The sequence below is a fragment of the Cannabis sativa genome, chromosome 2 (assembly GCF_029168945.1).
Source record: "Cannabis sativa cultivar Pink pepper isolate KNU-18-1 chromosome 2, ASM2916894v1, whole genome shotgun sequence".
NCBI lineage: Eukaryota > Viridiplantae > Streptophyta > Magnoliopsida > Rosales > Cannabaceae > Cannabis > Cannabis sativa.
In genome coordinates, this window is record NC_083602.1 from 90,852,743 (window position 1) to 90,872,590 (window position 19,848).

General features: G+C 29.9%; 2 protein-coding genes across 2 annotated transcripts; both read left to right on the forward strand.

Moving 5' to 3' along the window:
- The first annotated feature begins 7,667 nt into the window (after nucleotides 1-7,667).
- LOC133035181 (putative disease resistance protein At1g50180) lies at nucleotides 7,668-13,930 on the forward strand. Its single transcript, XM_061111030.1, has 3 exons — nucleotides 7,668-9,082; nucleotides 9,240-10,976; nucleotides 13,710-13,930. The coding sequence occupies exons 1-3, from the start codon at nucleotides 8,017-8,019 to the stop codon at nucleotides 13,712-13,714; spliced, it is 2,808 nt and encodes a 935-aa protein (XP_060967013.1). The 5' UTR covers nucleotides 7,668-8,016; the 3' UTR covers nucleotides 13,715-13,930.
- Nucleotides 13,931-14,100: 170 nt separating this feature from the next.
- On the forward strand, nucleotides 14,101-19,052 carry LOC133034588 (putative disease resistance protein At1g50180). Its single transcript, XM_061109700.1, has 4 exons — nucleotides 14,101-14,152; nucleotides 14,494-15,264; nucleotides 15,553-17,295; nucleotides 18,320-19,052. The coding sequence occupies exons 1-4, from the start codon at nucleotides 14,101-14,103 to the stop codon at nucleotides 18,340-18,342; spliced, it is 2,589 nt and encodes an 862-aa protein (XP_060965683.1). The 3' UTR covers nucleotides 18,343-19,052.
- Nucleotides 19,053-19,848: the final 796 nt, after the last annotated feature.

Here is a 19,848-nt window from a genome sequence, read left to right on the forward strand (position 1 = left end):
TAAGTCCCTTCTTGGAAGTTATTATTATTTTTTTTTTGTAATCTTGGAAGTTGCTTATTGTGTATCTTTCTGTTGTGCAAAAACTTGTATTTTATCCTACACTTAATTTTGGTATATCCTAAACCTTTTTAGGATTAGATTAGAAGAGTTAGGAAACTTATTTTGACATCCTAAACTATATAAATTTTTTTAAGAAGGTACAAATTGTTTTACTTTTTTTTTTTAATGGACAAATTGTTTTACTTGATTACATTGAAAAGGAATAACTATATTTACCTAATAATTAAAACTTTATTATGGGATGTAATTAGGGGTGAGCGTGGTATGGATTAGGCGGTGAATTGATGAAAATTTAACCAACCCCCAAAGTGCGATTAAGTGAAAATCTTAATCACGTGGTTAATTTCATATTCCTTAACAGCATGATTAATCTTAATACAATTAACTATGGTTAAATTACTAAGACATATTTACTAAATTGTAGTCGAAATTTTAAAAACAAAATCAGTGGAATGAAAAGGAATAAAATATTAAATAAACGGGATCAATATTTTATTATGTCATTTATTAAATTGACTAGAAAGATAATCAAAATTATTTTATTTTGTGTATATAAATAGAAAAAGTAATGGAAATAACTTAAATGGACTAAATTACATTTCATAGAAAATATTTTTTTTATTTTTTTTATTTTAAAATTAAATCATAAAAATATAAAACTAAATTCATAAATAATTAGAAGCTGTATGTAGGCCTGGCCTTTTAATTTTTTAATATAAAAAATTAAAAAAAATATTTTTTACAGGTAAATCTATTACTTAGACAAATTAGAGGAGAAGTTCTCTATTACTTTTCTCCTTAATTTAGGTAGAGCTCATCAAGTTTTTCCATTATTAAATATAAGTAAACAATTTGAGGAGAAACACTCTCTTACACTTTATTTCTTTTTCAACAAAATAAACATGCCATATAATAGTGCAACCATTAAAAATTGTCTAATCTCTCTATTTTTCACTCCATCTCTATCTCTTTGTTCTATTTCTTGTACATTAATTATAACAAGAGCAGAGACATGAACTCAGAAAAAGAGAGCCATGAGATTTTTTGTTTACTGGGAAATACAGATGTACCATTACACAATTCATAAATGAGTTTTTTTTCTCTTGGAAAGACATTGGGGTCAAGGCAGGGCCGGCCCTGAAAATATATGGGCCCAAGACGAATTAAATTTTGAGGCCCTAAAAAATATATAAAAAAAATATCTAAAAGAAGAGTGTTATGAGACTTAAACCCATGACCTTGGGTATTATACTATTCACCTCAACCAACTAAGCTATGAATATTTGTTGCTTATAATATACTTAAATTTTATTTAAATAAAAGCCTACTAATTTTTTTTTTTTTTATTTTGGGCCCCCGGAAAGAGTGGGCCCTAGGCATGGGCCTAGCCCGCCTATGCTTAGGGCCGGCCCTGGGTCAAGGTCAACTGAGTTTGTCGATGTGTGTCTTATCTATATTTGGTCTAGTTTTGACTTAACGTCTTAAATAGGATCCAATTTTAAATTATTGAGTCTTGATAAAAACATATGTTATCAATTATTTCTAAATATTTTTTAAATAAATTTAATAGAGTTGTACGGACGAAATTGGATAAAATTATAATTTTACTAATGTTAAATACTTATAATATTAAAAATATAATTAAATTTATGTCGCTTAAAAATTTAAAATTTTAATAATTATGCCACAACTATTTCTAATAATTATTATGTGATTGTATAACTATGGTAGTATTAGAGGCAGAGTAATAATAATGCGGTTTAGAAAGAAAATTGACATAAGAGTAATAGGGAGAGTAAACCAAAATAAAAAAGGTACGTGTGTGTTTAAGGTTCTAAATTATTATGCATTATAATATATAAATACTTAAATAAAATAAATAAAAAAATATTAAAAGAAAAGAAGTAGGTGCCTTCTTGGAAGTTGCTTATTATGGTGGCCCACAAATAATGTTGAATGATTTTTAGGAAGTTGTGTCATTTCTCAATCACTTTAAACAAAGAAAAAGTGAAGAAAAAAAAAGTGTCTTGAATAATTACTACAATAAAACAAAACTACTTTTCAATAAAGCAAGGAAAAGTGAGGCAACATCAGAGTAATAATCTTAAAAATCTTCTAAAAAGTGATCTTTTACAGTTGGAGAGTCTCATGAAATTAACAATTTGTGTGGATGGAAATTTCTACACATTCAGTGGCGGAGCCCGAATGAGAAATTAGAGGGGGCAATTTTATAAATTTAAGTGACAAATGTTTGAGAAACATTTTATTAATTTCATAATTAAAATTTCTTTCAAAAAAACTTTATAGTTAAAATTAAAATTAATGCAGAATCTTTTTCTTGCATATCACAAAAATTATATACTATTTTTTTTGACGATTTTTATTTTTTAATATACAATACACAATTACAAAGTGTATTTTTTTACTATATTTGGGTTGTGTTTTAATATTTTTCCCACATTTACAATACACATATCAATCATTTTCAAAACCCATTTTGTAAACCATAGAATGAACTTCTCTTCCCTTATTCAACTCCATCAAACCAACACAAGCTTTAAGCACAATTGAAAAAGAGAACTTATTACCAGTAATTCCCAATTCTTGCATCAAAGAAAAATAATCAATTGCTTCTTTATAGCTGCCATTAAAAGCAGAAGCAAAAACCAACCAATTCAAAGCAAAAACATTTGGCTTAGGAATTTTGTCAAACACATTCTTTGCATACCTCATTTCTCCGCAACTTGCATACATACCCACAAGCTTTGAATTCAAAGACAACAAATTCATGTTCATTCCACTTCCTAACAACACCCCATGAATCTGCTTGCCTTGTCTCAAAGCTTTTCCTTTGAGGCATTTATTCAAACACAAAGCCAACTGGTCTGGGGAGAAGTTTGACGACAAAAAGTATGGTTTTTTCATGATTTTTTAGAGCCCCATTTGGGAATCAAACCCATGAATCGTATTCCATGGCGTTGTTTATATGATATGAAGAATTGAAACTATAAAAACTGCATAGAATCTTTTGCTTGAATGAAGAGAAAATAGAGAAAGAAAGGAAAAAAACTACTCCTACGAGTTCAGAAGAAAAATTTAACTTCATGCAACAATCTTGTCGTTATAAAGAATAGTGTCGTTTCAAGGAAAGATGTCGTTTTGCTTCTTTATTAAGAAAAGTGTCGTTTTTCTTTATTATGTATGTAAATATTCATCCAAATCGTCTTCTGGTGGGAAAGAATAAATTTCTGCAATAATGCCACAATCATTTTTTTTTTTTTTTGGAAATTTGTTAATTGATTTGTGCTATAAAACAATATATATATAATGTTATATTATTTTATAATATAATAATAAAGTAGATTAAAATGTGATAAATATATGTGAATAATATATTAAGTGTATGGTAAATAAATGTGTAACCTATGATTTTATAACCTACACTTTTGTAACCTACATGTTGTAACTTGGAGAGGAGTTACAATTTGTTGTCACTTGTAACTCATGTGTTGATCACACATTATTAGTGTAATAAAAGGGTTGTTACACAATTTGATGATAGGATTCAAATGGTATGAAATATAGTTGTTACAAACTATATTAATACTCATTTATATGAGAGAAATGAGTGTTGTGTATTTTGAATTCTAAGTGATCACCTATACATTATAAAAGGAGGTCTTTGGTGCTCATTTGTAAGAGATGTCAAGTTTTCTATCAAGAAAGCACTTTGCTAGAAAACCCTAAAAGGCTTGATAATTCCCAAAGCTATTTCCTAGAGAGTTCCCTTAGTGCTTAGAGATAGGGGGAAATAAGCTTTTGGACAAAGGTGTAATACCTTGTTCAAGCCATGGTGATCCCTACTATTCTACACTCAAGGTTGTGAGTGAGTATATACATATATTTATATATATATATTATTCTCTTGTTATATATATACATATTTTATATTACATGTGTTCTTATCTTCTTCTATATTTCTTATATATAATATATATAGTGTATATATGTTGTATATTATGTTGTTGTAACATTTATTTAATCTCTTTGTTGATCCTTGTATTATATTGCAATAGTGTTGTAATGTCTTGATTTTCTTCCATTGTAATAAAATCTCTAACAATCAAAAGCTTAACCCTTTTCAATGGAAGAGGTGATAAATCAAGATTGTGAGAATACAAGGATAAGAGATTTTTTGTGAAAGCCTTTCATGGGTGAGCATGGTGGTGTATATTATGTGATTTACTATATTTTATATAATAGTAATATATATTATATATATATGAGTTATATATATGTGACATATATGTGATTATGTGTTTGTATCATATTAATATATATAGTAGTATATAATATGATATTTAATTTTTATATCATGCTATTATATGTATATATGTGAGATATATAATATATAATATGTATGTATGAGTAATATATATTATATATATGTAGAGCATGTGATATAATATATATTAGTGAGATTAAATATGTAGAAATAATTACTTCTATGTATTTATGTGAGACATGCATATATAATATATGTTATATATGTGTATATAATATATATCATGTATATTAATGTGTATATATATGTTATATATGTGTGAGGTATGTAACATATATAGTTGTGTAATAAATATATATATTATGTGTATATGATATGTATATTATAGTATATATGTTATATTTATATGAGATATGTAACATATATATTTGTGAATTTAATATTGACATTATGTGTATGTTACATATAAGATGTTGATTAGTAACATACATATTATATTAATGTATGAGTTATATAGTATGATAATAATGTTGATAGTAATATAATAGTGTTTATTACTATTGATGTGAAAATTATTATTATCTATTTTGTGAATAAAGAATAGATTTGAATTCTTATTCAATTTGGTGGTGAACATTTCACTTTATGAGATAATAAAAGATGGATTTTGATAAGTTACATCTTTTATTGGATTATAAGAGATAATCATCTCATATTATGAGTGATAAGGAAAAGTGGACTATGAGAGTTACACTTATGAGAATTGTCTTGTCTTAGCAAGAACAATAGATTAAAAGGGGATCCAAACTTGTGAAATGAGTCATAAATTGGAAAAACAATTTTAGACTCAAAAATAAAGTGAGTCAATGTTGATTCAAAAAAAAAAAAAAAAAAAAATCGTGAAAAGATAACAAAATTGGAGAAGCAATTTTGAATCTTAAATAATCAAAGTGGTGAACAAAATTGATGAGAATTTTGTTAACTTTGGTATAATTTTGGGCTAATCTCAATAAGGAGATAACCTTAAAATTATGAGTAAAAATAATCACATTATTTTATGAGTAGTAACGTGAGTTTGATATTTTAGTTTTGGTGAGAAAACTAAAAATGTCAAATGGTATTTTTATAGTGGCTTTAAAGAGTCATTTGAAGAGGAAAATACACAAAAGTGATATTTTATATACACTTTATGGTAGAAATGTGGGGGTGTACCACAAATTTAATCAAAATGTGATGAGACATTGTTGATATTTTTGATTTTGAATTCAAATTCTAAATCAAGTTTGGCTATGTGCATAAGTGAAAATATTGACATATTTGGTGTCAAATTTTTGGTAAAAATAATTTCAAGAAGGAAATTAAATTTAAGAAAAATTATAGAGACGAAGTGGTCTTCTATATTTTAAAATCAAGATATTATCTTGATAGTGAAATGTGAAAGTGTGGGGGTGATACTCCAATATGAAAAGTTTAAGACATGTTTGGTGTCTTAAAATAAAGTATAATTTAGACATGTTTGGTGTCTAAATTAGTGTTTAATTTTGATATGCATGGTATCAAAATTATTGAGAATTTGAGTTGTGTGAAAATTAATCTTTTATGATTAAATTTTCAAAGCTTAAGTACTTAAGGAGAAAAGTGGTCACAAAATGAACACTATATTTTTGGCATGCATGATTCACATGGAATCAATAGTGAGAGGTTATAACAAATCGCTTAATCTCCGTACAAGATTAAAGCATGAATTTTCGAAGGATGGGACCTAAACTCCCTTAGCGTTTTGCTCATTGATGGTAACCTATCTTAACACTAGTAAAAATCTAGTCTTAAGTTCAATAGGTAATAACAAGTCAATAGAGTGAATGTGGTACTCAATTGTCCCATCTATGGATGAGTACATGTTGTAAAATTGAGGGTTAAAACCAAAAGGTTTTTTAATGGAGCTTAAGCTTAAGAAAACTCACTTAAGCTTAAGAAGTGTCTAACGAGTGGTGAGACACTAAAACTCCACCTATATGGACTAGAGGTGGTGCCGCCTCTTATGAGAATTGGGAGTATTCTCTAGAGAGTCCATGAATTGGAATTTTGCACATGGCCATTAACGGTGCAAGAGCAAGACATGCGGTCTCAAGTGAGCATTAGCGAGGGTGTGTGTGTTATCACCGGTTTGTATTAAAGGGATAGTGGTTCAATGCTACGGCAACCAAAATTTCATCAAACTTTGTGGTAACTACACTAAGGTAAAATTCAAGTCGAAAGACATTTTACCTAATGCACCTAAGCAAGACTTCTTTAAAAGTGTATATTTATTCAATCAAAGTGGGGGAATGTTATATTTTGATATAATATTTTGATTGATTAAATAAATGTTACAAGTGTGTTACAAGTGTGTCACACATTTTAATCTAGTGGGGGATTGTTATATTATTTTATAATATAATAATAAAGTAGATTAAAATGTGATAAATATATGTGAATAATATATTAAGTGTATGGTAAATAAATGTGTAACCTATGATTTTATAACCTACACTTTTGTAACCTACATGTTGTAACTTGGAGAGGAGTTACAATTTGTTGTCACTTGTAACTCATGTGTTGATCACACATTATTAGTGTAATAAAAGGGTTGTTACACAATTTGATGATAGGATTCAAATGGTATGAAATATAGTTGTTACAAACTATATTAATACTCATTTATATGAGAGAAATGAGTGTTGTGTATTTTGAATTCTAAGTGATCACCTATACATTATAAAAGGAGGTCTTTGGTGCTCATTTGTAAGAGATGTCAAGTTTTCTATCAAGAAAGCACTTTGCTAGAAAACCCTAAAAGGCTTGATAATTCCCAAAGCTATTTCCTAGAGAGTTCCCTTAGTGCTTAGAGATAGGGGGAAATAAGCTTTTGGACAAAGGTGTAATACCTTGTTCAAGCCATGGTGATCCCTACTATTCTACACTCAAGGTTGTGAGTGAGTATATACATATATTTATATATATATATTATTCTCTTGTTATATATATACATATTTTATATTACATGTGTTCTTATCTTCTTCTATATTTCTTATATATAATATATATAGTGTATATATGTTGTATATTATGTTGTTGTAACATTTATTTAATCTCTTTGTTGATCCTTATATTATATTGCAATAGTGTTGTAATGTCTTGATTTTCTTCCATTGTAATAAAATCTCTAACATATAATCTAGGCTACTCTTCTTCCATCAAAGGACAATATAGTTTAATTCTTAGTTTGTCCTCAATGTGAAAAGAATATGATACTTTTTAAGTTTTCTCATCTTTGAGGTTGCAGATATAGTTAGAACCACATGAGCCACAGCCACAGTTAGAAAATCGAGTTGAGTAATAAGGAGAGCCAACCAATTAAAGATGGGTTCCTTCTTGGAAGTGACTTATTATGGTGGGCCTACCAATAATGCTCAATGCCTTTTAGCTACTCCACACATATACACGAATAGGACCACCTCTAAATCACTGTAAGGATAAGAAAAAAAATCAGAGAACAGAACAAAATCAGCAGCCATTATTGAATACCAACAACACCACTTGGGATAGAAATGCTTAAATGAGTCATCTGTTTTGCTGTTAGATCATATCATACAATTCAATTCAATTTAGTTACTGAGCAAAATTATCAAATGGCAGATGCTGTTGTTTCGTTTGTGATTGAAAGGCTTGGAGACTTGGTGATTTCTGAAGCTCAATTCTTGGGTGGAGTTGAAGCCCAAGTTGGGAATGCACAAATCAGGCTTCAATGTATGAGTGCTTTCTTAAAAGATGCTGATGCTTTGGTAAGAAATGGTGATGAGAGAGTTCGCCTTTTGGTTGTCCAAGTCAGAGAAAATGCTCTTGACTTGGAAGATGTTATTGAGACTTATGTCTTCAAAGTGGCTTTGAAGGGGAATGAAGGAAGCAAATGGAAAAGATTTATTTGCATCTTCAGAGAAGAAATTGACGTCCACAAAGTTGGAACAGAGATTGAGAGGATCTCATCCGACATTCATACTTGGACTTCACAGTTAGAAGCTTTTGGAGTACGCAGATCAATACACAATGCAGCTGAAGCTTCTTCAAGCAGCTATGTTCAACAAGAAAGACAGTTAAGGCAAGCTTATTCTTTTGTTGAAGACAATGTTGTTGTTGGATTCGACAAAGATATTAAAGATTTGGTTGGCCTTTTGACTGAAAAAGAGAACCCTCATAAGCATAAGGTGATCTCTGTATGTGGGATGGGTGGTTTGGGCAAAACTACTCTTGCAAAAAAGGTCTATCAGCATCCTCGTGTCAGGACTCACTTTGATTGTTATGCTTGGGCCTCAATATCTCAGCAGTGTAATACACGCCAAGTCTTGGAAGGAATTCACTTTTCTTTCACTTCTCCTACATATGCACAAAAAAATCACATAAAAAACTTAAGTGATGTTGAATTAGCAAGGGAGCTTTACAACTTTCAGAAACAGAAAAAATGTTTGGTGGTTCTTGATGATATATGGACCACAACAACATGGGATCTTCTAAAACATGCATTCCCTACTACTCAAGGAGACACAGTACATAGCAAGATCTTACTCACTACTCGGAACAAGGATGTAGCTTTGCATGCCGATCAACACGGTTTCATCCATGAACCTCATTTGCTCAATGAAGAGGAAAGCTGGGAGCTGTTTCATAAAAAGTACTTCTCTGTTGGAGCAGATCCATCAAGTAATATATTTCACTCTTTTTAACTCAATCATCATAATATTCCCTTTTTTTTAATCTTTATATGCATGTACTTGTCAATAAACTAACATCGATTGATAGGAATACATTAGTTAAATCATAATTCTTTTTGTGTATTTCATTGGATATATAAATTCAGACTCAAATTATGATGAAGAAAGGAAGAAAGAACTTGCGGTAGAGATGCTTAGAAAGTGCTCTGGTCTGCCATTAGCCATCATTGTGCTCGCTGGTCTTCTATCTAAGAAACACACCTTATATGATTGGGAGCAACTGAAAGCAAATGTAATTCGCTGGATAGGTCAAGGTGGTCAACAACATTATGATGACTCAAAATACCGTAGTGTTCGGGGGGTGTTGGGTTTGAGTTACAGCGAGTTACCACGTCACTTGAAGCCTTGTTTTCTGTACTTGGCTCGTTACGCTGAAGATGTCCCAATAAGAGCAAAAGAGTTATGTCTTGTGCTCATAGCAGCAGAAGGTTTTATATCGCGAAGAGGAGGGTCTGTGGAAACTTTGGAGGAAGTGGCATATGATTGGTTGTGTGAGTTGGTGGAGAGGAGTATGATTCAGGTCAAAGAAATGAGTTTAACAGAAGGAAGGATAAAATCATTTTGCATTCATGATCTCATGCGAGACTTGTGTGTGTCTAAAGCCCAAGAAGAAAACTTTCTACATTTTACTGATTGGCAGAATAAAGGGGAAGAGTTTCCAATAGAAACAAAGGTACGAAGAGTTTCCATCTATGATAATGGAAATATTGATGGTAGTGATTTTATTCATATGCTTAGAAACAAAGATGGCTCTCTCAGGTGCCTTGCTCTATATTGTGAAAGAATTGAGAAAAGAAAAAGAATATTGAGACATGCATGCAATCACTTTTTGAAGCTTAGAGTTTTGATTATTGGTCAGCGGTATGCTTTCAATACTTTCGAGTTGCCTAAAGAAATTGGGAATCTGATCCATCTAAGGTTATTAAGTATTCCTAAATGGAAAATAAAAAAGATTCCATCTTCTTTTGGCAATTTAAGATGTCTCCAGACTTTGAGAGTATGGACCAGGAGTTATAAAATACCAAGTTCAATGTGCAAGTTGGAGCAACTAAGGCATCTATATCTTATCACTGAAGATGGTAATGGCATAGAATTTGGTAATTTCTTGAGGTCAACTAAGTCTAGAAATTTACAAACATTGGTAGGTATTAGTACTAAGGATCTTCTACTGAGTGATCTTCTACAGTTGAAGAGTCTCAAGAAATTAGGGATTCGTGTGGATCGAAATTTTGTGACATTCTTACACAATCCCCAATCTCTCACATTCACTCGTCTTCTGTCTTTACAAATGAATAATCTTTTTGGCACCAAGATAGATATTGTTCCTTTGATATTAAGCTGTCCTCAAATTTATAAGCTTACAGTAGAGTTGCCTATAATAAGATTACCAGAAGTCAACCAATTCTCCCCAAATCTCATCAAGTTGAAGTTGACTGGGCTGTTACTTGAGGATGATCCAATGCCAACATTAGAAAAGCTACCAAAATTAAGAGTCCTTATGATTAGTTTTAATAGTTTTACAGGGGATGAGATGGTGTGCTCAAGAGGAGGTTTCCCTCGACTTGAATCTCTTCAGCTTACTGGTCTATATTACTTGAAAGAGTGGAAAGTGGAGGAGAGTGCATTGCCTACACTTGCCTATTTGCGTATTCATTATTGCAGCAAATTGAGAGTTCCAGATGGAGTAAGAAACATTGTTACACTCAATGAGATAAAGATAATTTCTATGCCTAAGAAATTCAAAGAAAGGATGGAGGAAGGAGGAGACGATTTCCACAAAGTCAACCACGTGCCATCACGTGTATTCATCAATTGTGATACAGGTACATATCTATCTTTTGTTGTTAACTCCATTCTTTTTCTTTTTCTATCATTATTATCTTTACTTAAATTCCCAAATTAACATGTTTTTTTTTTCTCTTCTATCATTTTGTTTTATATTAATATAACAATTTTTTTTCAATACTTTTATTATTTTCTTTTCTGTTTTTGTAGAGAATTGAAAAACAAATTATCATTATTTTTTTTGTAAAATCTGTTAATAGGACTAATTAAATTTTATACGTAAAAATATAGCAATTAAAATATTTTTAGTTATATTATTAGTTTTTATTAAAACACCCATTTTGGGATGTTATCCATTAGTTATTATATATATTTTTTTTGAAACAAGTTACTATATATTTTTAGTTTACGATTACTTTGAATATATTTTGTGAAAAATAATATTTATACGGTATGTCAAATATATATATTTTTTCAAGACTAATTAGATTACATATCCTAAATGGTGTCAAAGAAAGCATACTTTGACATGTGTAATGCTTTATGTTATTATTTTTAAAGTATCAAGTAATTTATAGTTTATATTAAAAATTTGAATCTATTTTCACACAATTAATTTTATTTATTTATTTATTTATTTTTCTCTTAGGTACGTTATTACTTATTTGCTCATGCATTTTCTATTAAGCCACTACATTTGAAGAGGAAGGAGGAGAGTAAAAACCTTTATTTACATAAATTCAACAACAAAACGTAAAAATGAATCTAAAAAGTCAATAAAGAAATATTTATGTTAATAAAAGTTTATATAATTGAAAATTAAAAAACAGGTAAAAACGGAAAAAAGTTAGAAAAAGGTCGTACAATGGGTAAATGCTTTCAAAAATAAAAAATTATTTTATAATCATCTATCTCACATTTAATTAAGAAATTATTTATTCATTATTTTATTAAATACAAATAAATAAAAAATAAAAATTTGCTTATATCTATTATTATATATAAAATGTGGCTATATAACAGAATTTTTGGTTTATGAGAAATTATTGAGTGACTTTTTTTATTAAATAAAAAAAATAACAAATTATTAAATATTGACACGTAAAGGGTCAGCAATGCATGCATGTAGTTAGTTAAACTTAAATATAATTAATCCACCTAAAGTGTTGCAATTAATAATAAATTTGTTCATATTGTTTATTTTTTAATGAAATATAATACAGGGTGATTCTACAATGCACCCCCTTAAAATGGATGTATTGATGCACCCTTAACTTGTTTCGGCATCTAGAAGAATTTTTTTAGTCTAATTTTTTTTCATATTCATGTACGTTATATCTATTTAAGATATCCTACAAAATTTTAAAAAATTCGGAATAATTTACAATATAGAAAACAATGTTCAAACAGTCTATTTTACACGCGTATAAAATAAAATAGTCACGCGTGCAACACTGTTTGAACGTAGTTTTCGGCGTGTTAAACTTTTCTGAATTTCTTAAAATTTTGCAGGTTGTCTTAAATAACTATAACGTACATGACTGTGAGAAAAAATTTGACCAAAAAATTATTTCGGATGCTAAAACAAATAGGGGTGCATCAATATATCCATTTTAAGGGTGTGCATTGTAGAATTTTTCTATAATATATATTATGTTTACTTGTAGTTAATAAGTATAATACTCACATAGTTTGTAAACAATGTGAAACTATTACAAAATATATATATATATTACTTAGAAGAAATATTATAAAATAGATAGAATATTAATAGATAAATAGTAAGAAAATGTTCATAAGATCTCATTTGATTTATATTTTTCTTTATATATTGAGAAAAACAATAATGTTTAATTTTATTTAAAATAATTTAGTTAGAATTTTTTTGGGCTAATAAAAATATAGAATTATATATATAAAATCTTAAAATAAAATTAACTTAAATTGTATATTATTATTATATATTACATCAAATATAAAAAAACGTATAAAACAAATATTTATTAAATAATTACTTTTAAAAATATAAATAATGAAATATATATTAGATGAAAGATAAAAAATTTAAAAATTTTAAAAATAAAATAATAAAAATTTATAGGGTAAGAAATTAATCAACCACCCATAAACAAAAATAATTTTGAATGAATTAATATGACATAAAAAGAATAATATTTATAAGCTACATAGATGATGCCTACATCATTTATAAACAATGTGTGATATTTAGTTCATGTATTTTTGTAGTTATTTTCTAAATAAAGTAGAAAAACTTTACAAAATTTTAAAAATAGAATAAAAAAAATCTAAGATCCCACCTAAACTTATTTTATGTTTTCCTTTATATTTTATATATATAGATTTTTACTAAAACACCCCTTTTGGGATGTTATCCATTAGTTATTAGTTCTTTATTTTTAGTTTATAATTACTTTCATTATATTTTGTGAAAAATGATATTCATACAATATGTCATATATCTCTATTTTTTATGACTGATTAAATTATATATAAACAACCATAATTTGACATGTGTAATGTCTAATTATGTTATTATTTTTTAGCTATGAAATGTATAGTTTTTATGAATGATTTTGAATCTATTTTTACACAATTAATGTTATTTTTTCCCTCTTATTTATTATTGTGTAATTGAATTTTTAATTATCAATAAAATGCAACCCTCAATAATGAGTAGAAGTGAATATATATATATGTACTGAGTACTTATTTGCTCATGCATTTTCGTATTGGCATTACTATGAATGCAGATTGACTAAATATGAATTAAAGTGGGAGAATATCATATCAAGATTTGGAGGATGTGTTGTCACTGCCAATCATCAATGTCTGTTTATTCAATTATTAATATTTAAAATATAAAGTGTAATATTCGAATTGTGTTGTGTTTTAATTCTTAAATTAGTGTCTGTTTTAAATTTTTATGTTTTATATGTTGTTATGTAATATATATGTTTGGATTGTTGTCTCATCAACATTGTCGTTTTCTTTTAGCAAAATGTGCAATAACAAGAAAAGCTCATGTCACCCAAGGCTTAATTAATTAACATTAATTAGTAAATGAAGAGGGGTTGGGAGGAATAGAAATTTGAATGATTCCTTCAAGCATATGAATAACTTTTTTGATGGTGGGTCTCAACAATGGATTCTCTTGAATACACCACAATGCAACCATTACAAACCTCTCTACTCTGTTCATGTCACCCAAGGCTTCTTCATCATTCACCAAAACCATATCCATTTTCCCATCTTTATAGCAATCATAAACCCAATCACACAGTATCATTTCATTTTCTTCTTCTACCTTAGCTTCAAAGTTCCTCCTACAACAAATCAATTCCAATAACACTATACCATAGCTATACACATCAACCTTAACTCTCACACCTGAGTTTTTGAACCATTCAGGTGCAACATACCCTCTGGTTCCTCTTATTTCAGTCTTTGTTTGAGTCTGATTCTTTGTCAAAATCTTAGCTAATCCAAAATCAGATATTCTTGCTGTAAATGAGTCATCTAGGAGGATGTTTTGAGGTTTAAAAGGGTGTGTTCGCATTATTGATGTCCACAAAGTTGGATCAGAGATTGAGAGGATCTCATCCAACATTGATACTTGGACTTCACAGTTAGAAGCACTTGGAGTACACAGATCAATACAAAAAGCAGATGAAGCTTCTTCAAGCAGCTATGTCCAACAGCAAAGACAGTTGAGGCAAGCTTATTCTTTTGTTGAAGACAATGTTGTTGTTGGATTTGATAAGGACATTGAAGAGTTGGTTGCCCTTTTGACTGAAGAAGAGAATTCTCATAAGCATAAGGTGGTTTCGATATGCGGGATGGGTGGTTTGGGGAAGACTACTCTTGCAAGAAAGGTTTATCAGCATTCTCAAGTCAGGACTCACTTTGATTGTTATGCTTGGGCCTCAATATCTCAGCAATGTAATACAAGCAATGTCTTCAAAGGAATTCACTTTTCTCTCACTTCTCCTACAGATGAACAAAAAATTCACATAAAAAACTCAAGTGATGTTGAATTAGCAAGGGAGCTTTTCAACTTTCAGAAACAGAAAAAATGTTTGGTGGTTCTTGATGATATATGGACCACAACAACATGGGATCTTCTAAAGCATGCATTCCCTACTCAAGGAGAAACGCATAGCAAGATCTTACTCACTACTCGGAACAAGGATGTAGCTTTGCATGCCGATCAACACGGTTTCATCCATGAACCTCGTTTGCTCAATGAAGAGGAAAGCTGGGAGCTGTTTCATAAAAAGTACTTCTGTGTTGAAGCAGATCCATCAAGTAATATATTTCACTCTTTTTAACTCAATCATCATAATATTCCCTTTTTTTTAATCTTTGTTTTTATTTGTATATACATGTACTTGTCAGTAAACTAACATCAGTTCGATAGGAATACATTAGTTAAATCATAATTCTTATTCATATAAGTTCTTCCTTTCATTTATAGAAAAATATATGTAGCATTAGTGAGATATGATCTAAGAAGCAGAGCCTAATTTAAGTATACTTTATGCATATGTTTGACATGATAATAATCCAGTACTATGTTCCATTACTTAAATTCAGACTCAAATGATGATGAAGAAAGGAAAAAAGAACTTGCAGTAGAGATGCTTAGAAAGTGCTCTGGTCTGCCATTAGCCATCATTGTGCTCGCTGGGCTTTTATCTACGAAAAAGAAACACACCATATATGATTGGGAGCAACTGAAAGCAAATGTAATTCGCTGGATAGGTGAAGGTGGTCAACAACATGATGACAACTCAAAATACATTAGTGTTCGGGCGGTGTTAGGTTTAAGTTACAGTGAGTTGCCATCTCATTTGAAGCCTTGTTTTTTGTACTTGGCTCGTTATGCTGAAGATGTCCCGATAAGAGTAAAAGATTTATGTCATATACTTATAGCAGAAGGTTTAATATCGCGAAGAAGAGGTTATGTGGAAACTTGGGAGGAAGTGGCACATGATTGGTTGTGTGAGTTGGTAGAGAGGAGTATGATTCAGGTGAAAGAAATGAGTTCAAGAGGAGGAAGGATAAAATCATTTTGCATTCATGATCTCATGCGAGACTTGTGTGTGTCTAAAGCCCAAGAAGAAAACTTTCTACATTTTACTGATTGGCAGAATAAATGGGAAGAGCCAATAAAAACAAAGGTACGAAGAGTTGCCATCTATGATAATGGAAAGACTGTTAGTAGTGATTTTATTCATATGGTTGGAAATATAGATGCCTCTCTCAGGTGCTTTGCTGTAGATGGTGGAGGAAATGAGTATAATGAAAAAAGAGTATTGAGACATGCATGCAATCACTTTTTGAAACTTAGAGTTTTGATTATTGGTTATAATTCCATTTATACTTTGAAGTTGCCTAAAGAAATTGAGAATATGATCCATTTAAGGTTATTAAGTATTCCTAATTGGCCGATTGAAAAGATTCCATCTTCTTTTGGGAATTTAAGATGCCTGCAGAGTTTGAGAGTAAGGAGCAAGAGTGATAAAATACCAAGTTCAATGTACAAGTTGGAGCAACTGAGGCATCTATATCTTATCACTGTAGATGGTAAGGGCATAGAATTTGGTAAATTCTTGAGGTCAACTAAGTCTAGAAATTTACAAACATTGGTAAGTATTCGTACCAACGATCTTGTAGGGAGTGATCTTCTACAGTTAAAGAGTCTCAAGAAATTAGAAATTTGTGTGAATGGAAATTTTGAGACATTCTTACACATTCCCCAATCTTTCACATTCTCTCGTCTTTGTTCTTTAAAAGTAGAGAGTTCAAATCGTTACACCGCCATAGATGTAGTTCCTTTGATATTAAGCTGTCCTCATATATATAAGCTTAGATTGTACTCGGCTATATTAAGGTTACCACAAGTCAACCTATTCTCCCCAAATCTCATAAAGTTACAGTTGAAATTTCTCAGACTTGAGGATGATCCAATGCTAACATTAGGAAAGCTACCAAAATTAAGAGTCCTTGTGATTGGCTATGATAGCTTTATGGGGGAAGAGATGGTGTGCTCAAGAGGAGGTTTCCCTCGACTTGAATCTCTTGAGCTTAGTGTTCTACATAACTTGAAAGAGTGGAAAGTGGAGGAGAGTGCATTGGCTACACTTGCCGATTTGCGTATTCATGGATGTAGGGGATTGAGGAGTGTTCCAGATGGAATAAGAAACATTGTTACACTCAATGAGATAAAGATAAATAATATGCCTAAGAAATTCAAAGAAAGGATGGAAGAAGGAGGAGACGATTTCCACAAAGTCATGCACGTGCCATCACGTGTATTCATCAATTGTGTTAGAGGTAATATCTTTTTCTTTTTCTATCATTATTTTGTTTTATATAATTTTTTTTTTTTGAGTAAATGCTATTTTAGATCCTGTATTATTTAAAAGTTAGTAATTGGACCTTCTATTTTGTTAAATAACAAAATCGACCTTATATTTTTTAAAATGGTAAAAATAGAACCCTGAGCTCAATTTTCAATAATTTTATTTTTTAATATAACTAATTTTAAGACAATTTTTAACACGAACAGATACAGAAAATATAATAAGTTTTATCATAACATCTCTAGATCAGATTATTATTAAGTTTTATTTTAACAAAAAATCAGTTCAATGTCCCATTTGTACAACTTTAGAAAATACAATGTCTATTTTATCATTAAACAAAACAGAAAATCCAATTGGTAATTTTTACAAAATACATGATCCAAAATAGTATTTATTTTTTTTTTTAATAATTTTATTATTTTCTTTTATGTTTTTGTGGAGAATTGAAAAACAAATTACTTTTTTTTTTTTTTTTTTGTAAAACCTATTAATAGGACTAATTAATAAATTGTATGCCTAAAATATTTAAGCAATCAAAACATTTGTAGTTATATTATTAGTTTTCACTAAACACCCATTTTGGGGATGTTATGAGTTATCCATTAGTTATTAGTTATTTATTTTTAGTTTATAATTACTTTGATTATATTTTGTAAAAGATGATATTCATATAGTATGTCAATGTCAAATATCTCTATTTTCAGGACTAATTAAATTATACATAAGCAACTATAATTTGACACGTGTAATTAATGTCTAATAATGTTATTATTTTTTCTATCTATGAAATTTATAGTTTTTATGAATAATTTTGAATCTATTTTTATACAATTAATTTTATTTTTTTTCCTCTTATTTATTATGGTGTAATTGGAATTTTCAATTATCAAATAAAATGCAACCCTTAATGATGAGTGGAAGTGAATATATATGTACTTAGTACTTATTTGCTCATGCATTTTCTGTATTGGCATTACTACGTATGAATGCAGATTGGCCTGATGACTATAAATGAATTTAAGTGGGAGAATGTCATTATCAAGATTTGGAGGATGTGTTTGCCACTGCCAATCACCAATGTCTGTTTATTCAATAATTAATATTTGGAATATATAATGTGTAATATTCGAATTGTGTTGTTGTGTTTTAATTCTTAAATATTTATACACTCTTTGGAGCACTTAAACTACACACACTTTACTATACAAGGCACTTGGTTTTGGAACACTCAGTTATTGGATGCACAACTTGAGAACCCAAGGTCCCCATTACTTTTATTGTAATGGATTTGGCCTAAAATAATAGATTTATTTAGTTATTCTCTAGAAAATTCTAGAGAGATTGTGATGATTCTTCAATATATATAGGCATCATTGACACTAACCGTCATTAACAAACTCTAAGATGAATACGCCTAGCTAGAAGATTCAACTAACTGATATGACACCTAAACTAAGCCTAGAGTACAAGTGCGTAAGACATTGCTTACATGGACATACAGGTGGACACATTACTTACAAACCACAATTTCTAACAATTCTCCACCCTTGATTAGCAATGTGTAGGTACCAATTGAGTTCTAAGTGTTGGAAACATTAAGGAGTTTGAGACAGTGATCAAAATTTGTTATCAGCAGTGATTTTGTTAACATATTTGCTGCACTCTCCTTTGTTGATATCTTGATTAGTTTGGACAGAACATCTTGAATGAAATATAGACAACGTTAGCATAACACTATAGACAACGAGTGTGGTTGAAATAAATTAAGTGTGAATTCTTTACAAATTTGACATTTTAGTATCCTATTAGAGTTGACCTAAAGTGTCATTACTCATGAACTTATACACAAACAACCTATAACATTCACATAATATAAAAATTTCAATATTATATGAATCATATTATTTACATAATAAATGATTCGTATTAGCTTGTATTATAATATTTAGAAAGAGTTTGGAGTTGGGGATCCAAACCCCAACCTTGACCTAGAGCCAATCTTGGCATTGGATCCAAACCCCAGCCCTAACCCCAACCCACGACCACGGACCCATATATGGCCCCGACCCCGGACTCAGCCCTGGACGCTAGCCTCAGACCCCGACTCCATGCTTGGACCCAACACCAAACCCGTACCAGATCTCGGACCCTGACCTTGGATCCAAACCCAGACCTTAACCCCGACCCTTCACCAACCTTGGACCAACCAATATTGTTGAATATGAATATGCATATGCTAATCTAGACTACTCTTCTTCCATCAAAGGAAAAATGACTAGTTGACCACTTGTTTAAAAATATAGTTTAATTATTAGTTTGTCTTCAATGTGAAAAGAATATGATACTTTTTTAGCTACATGCATCAAACAAATGCAAAATGAGAATTGTTTATATCATCATACAATTGTATTCAATTCAGTTGAGTTACTGAGCAAGATACAGTGTTATATGTCTTCCATTCCATTCCATTGCAGAATGGTGAGAAATCTGGTTTGCAGCCACTGAACTCTTCAGTTGAATC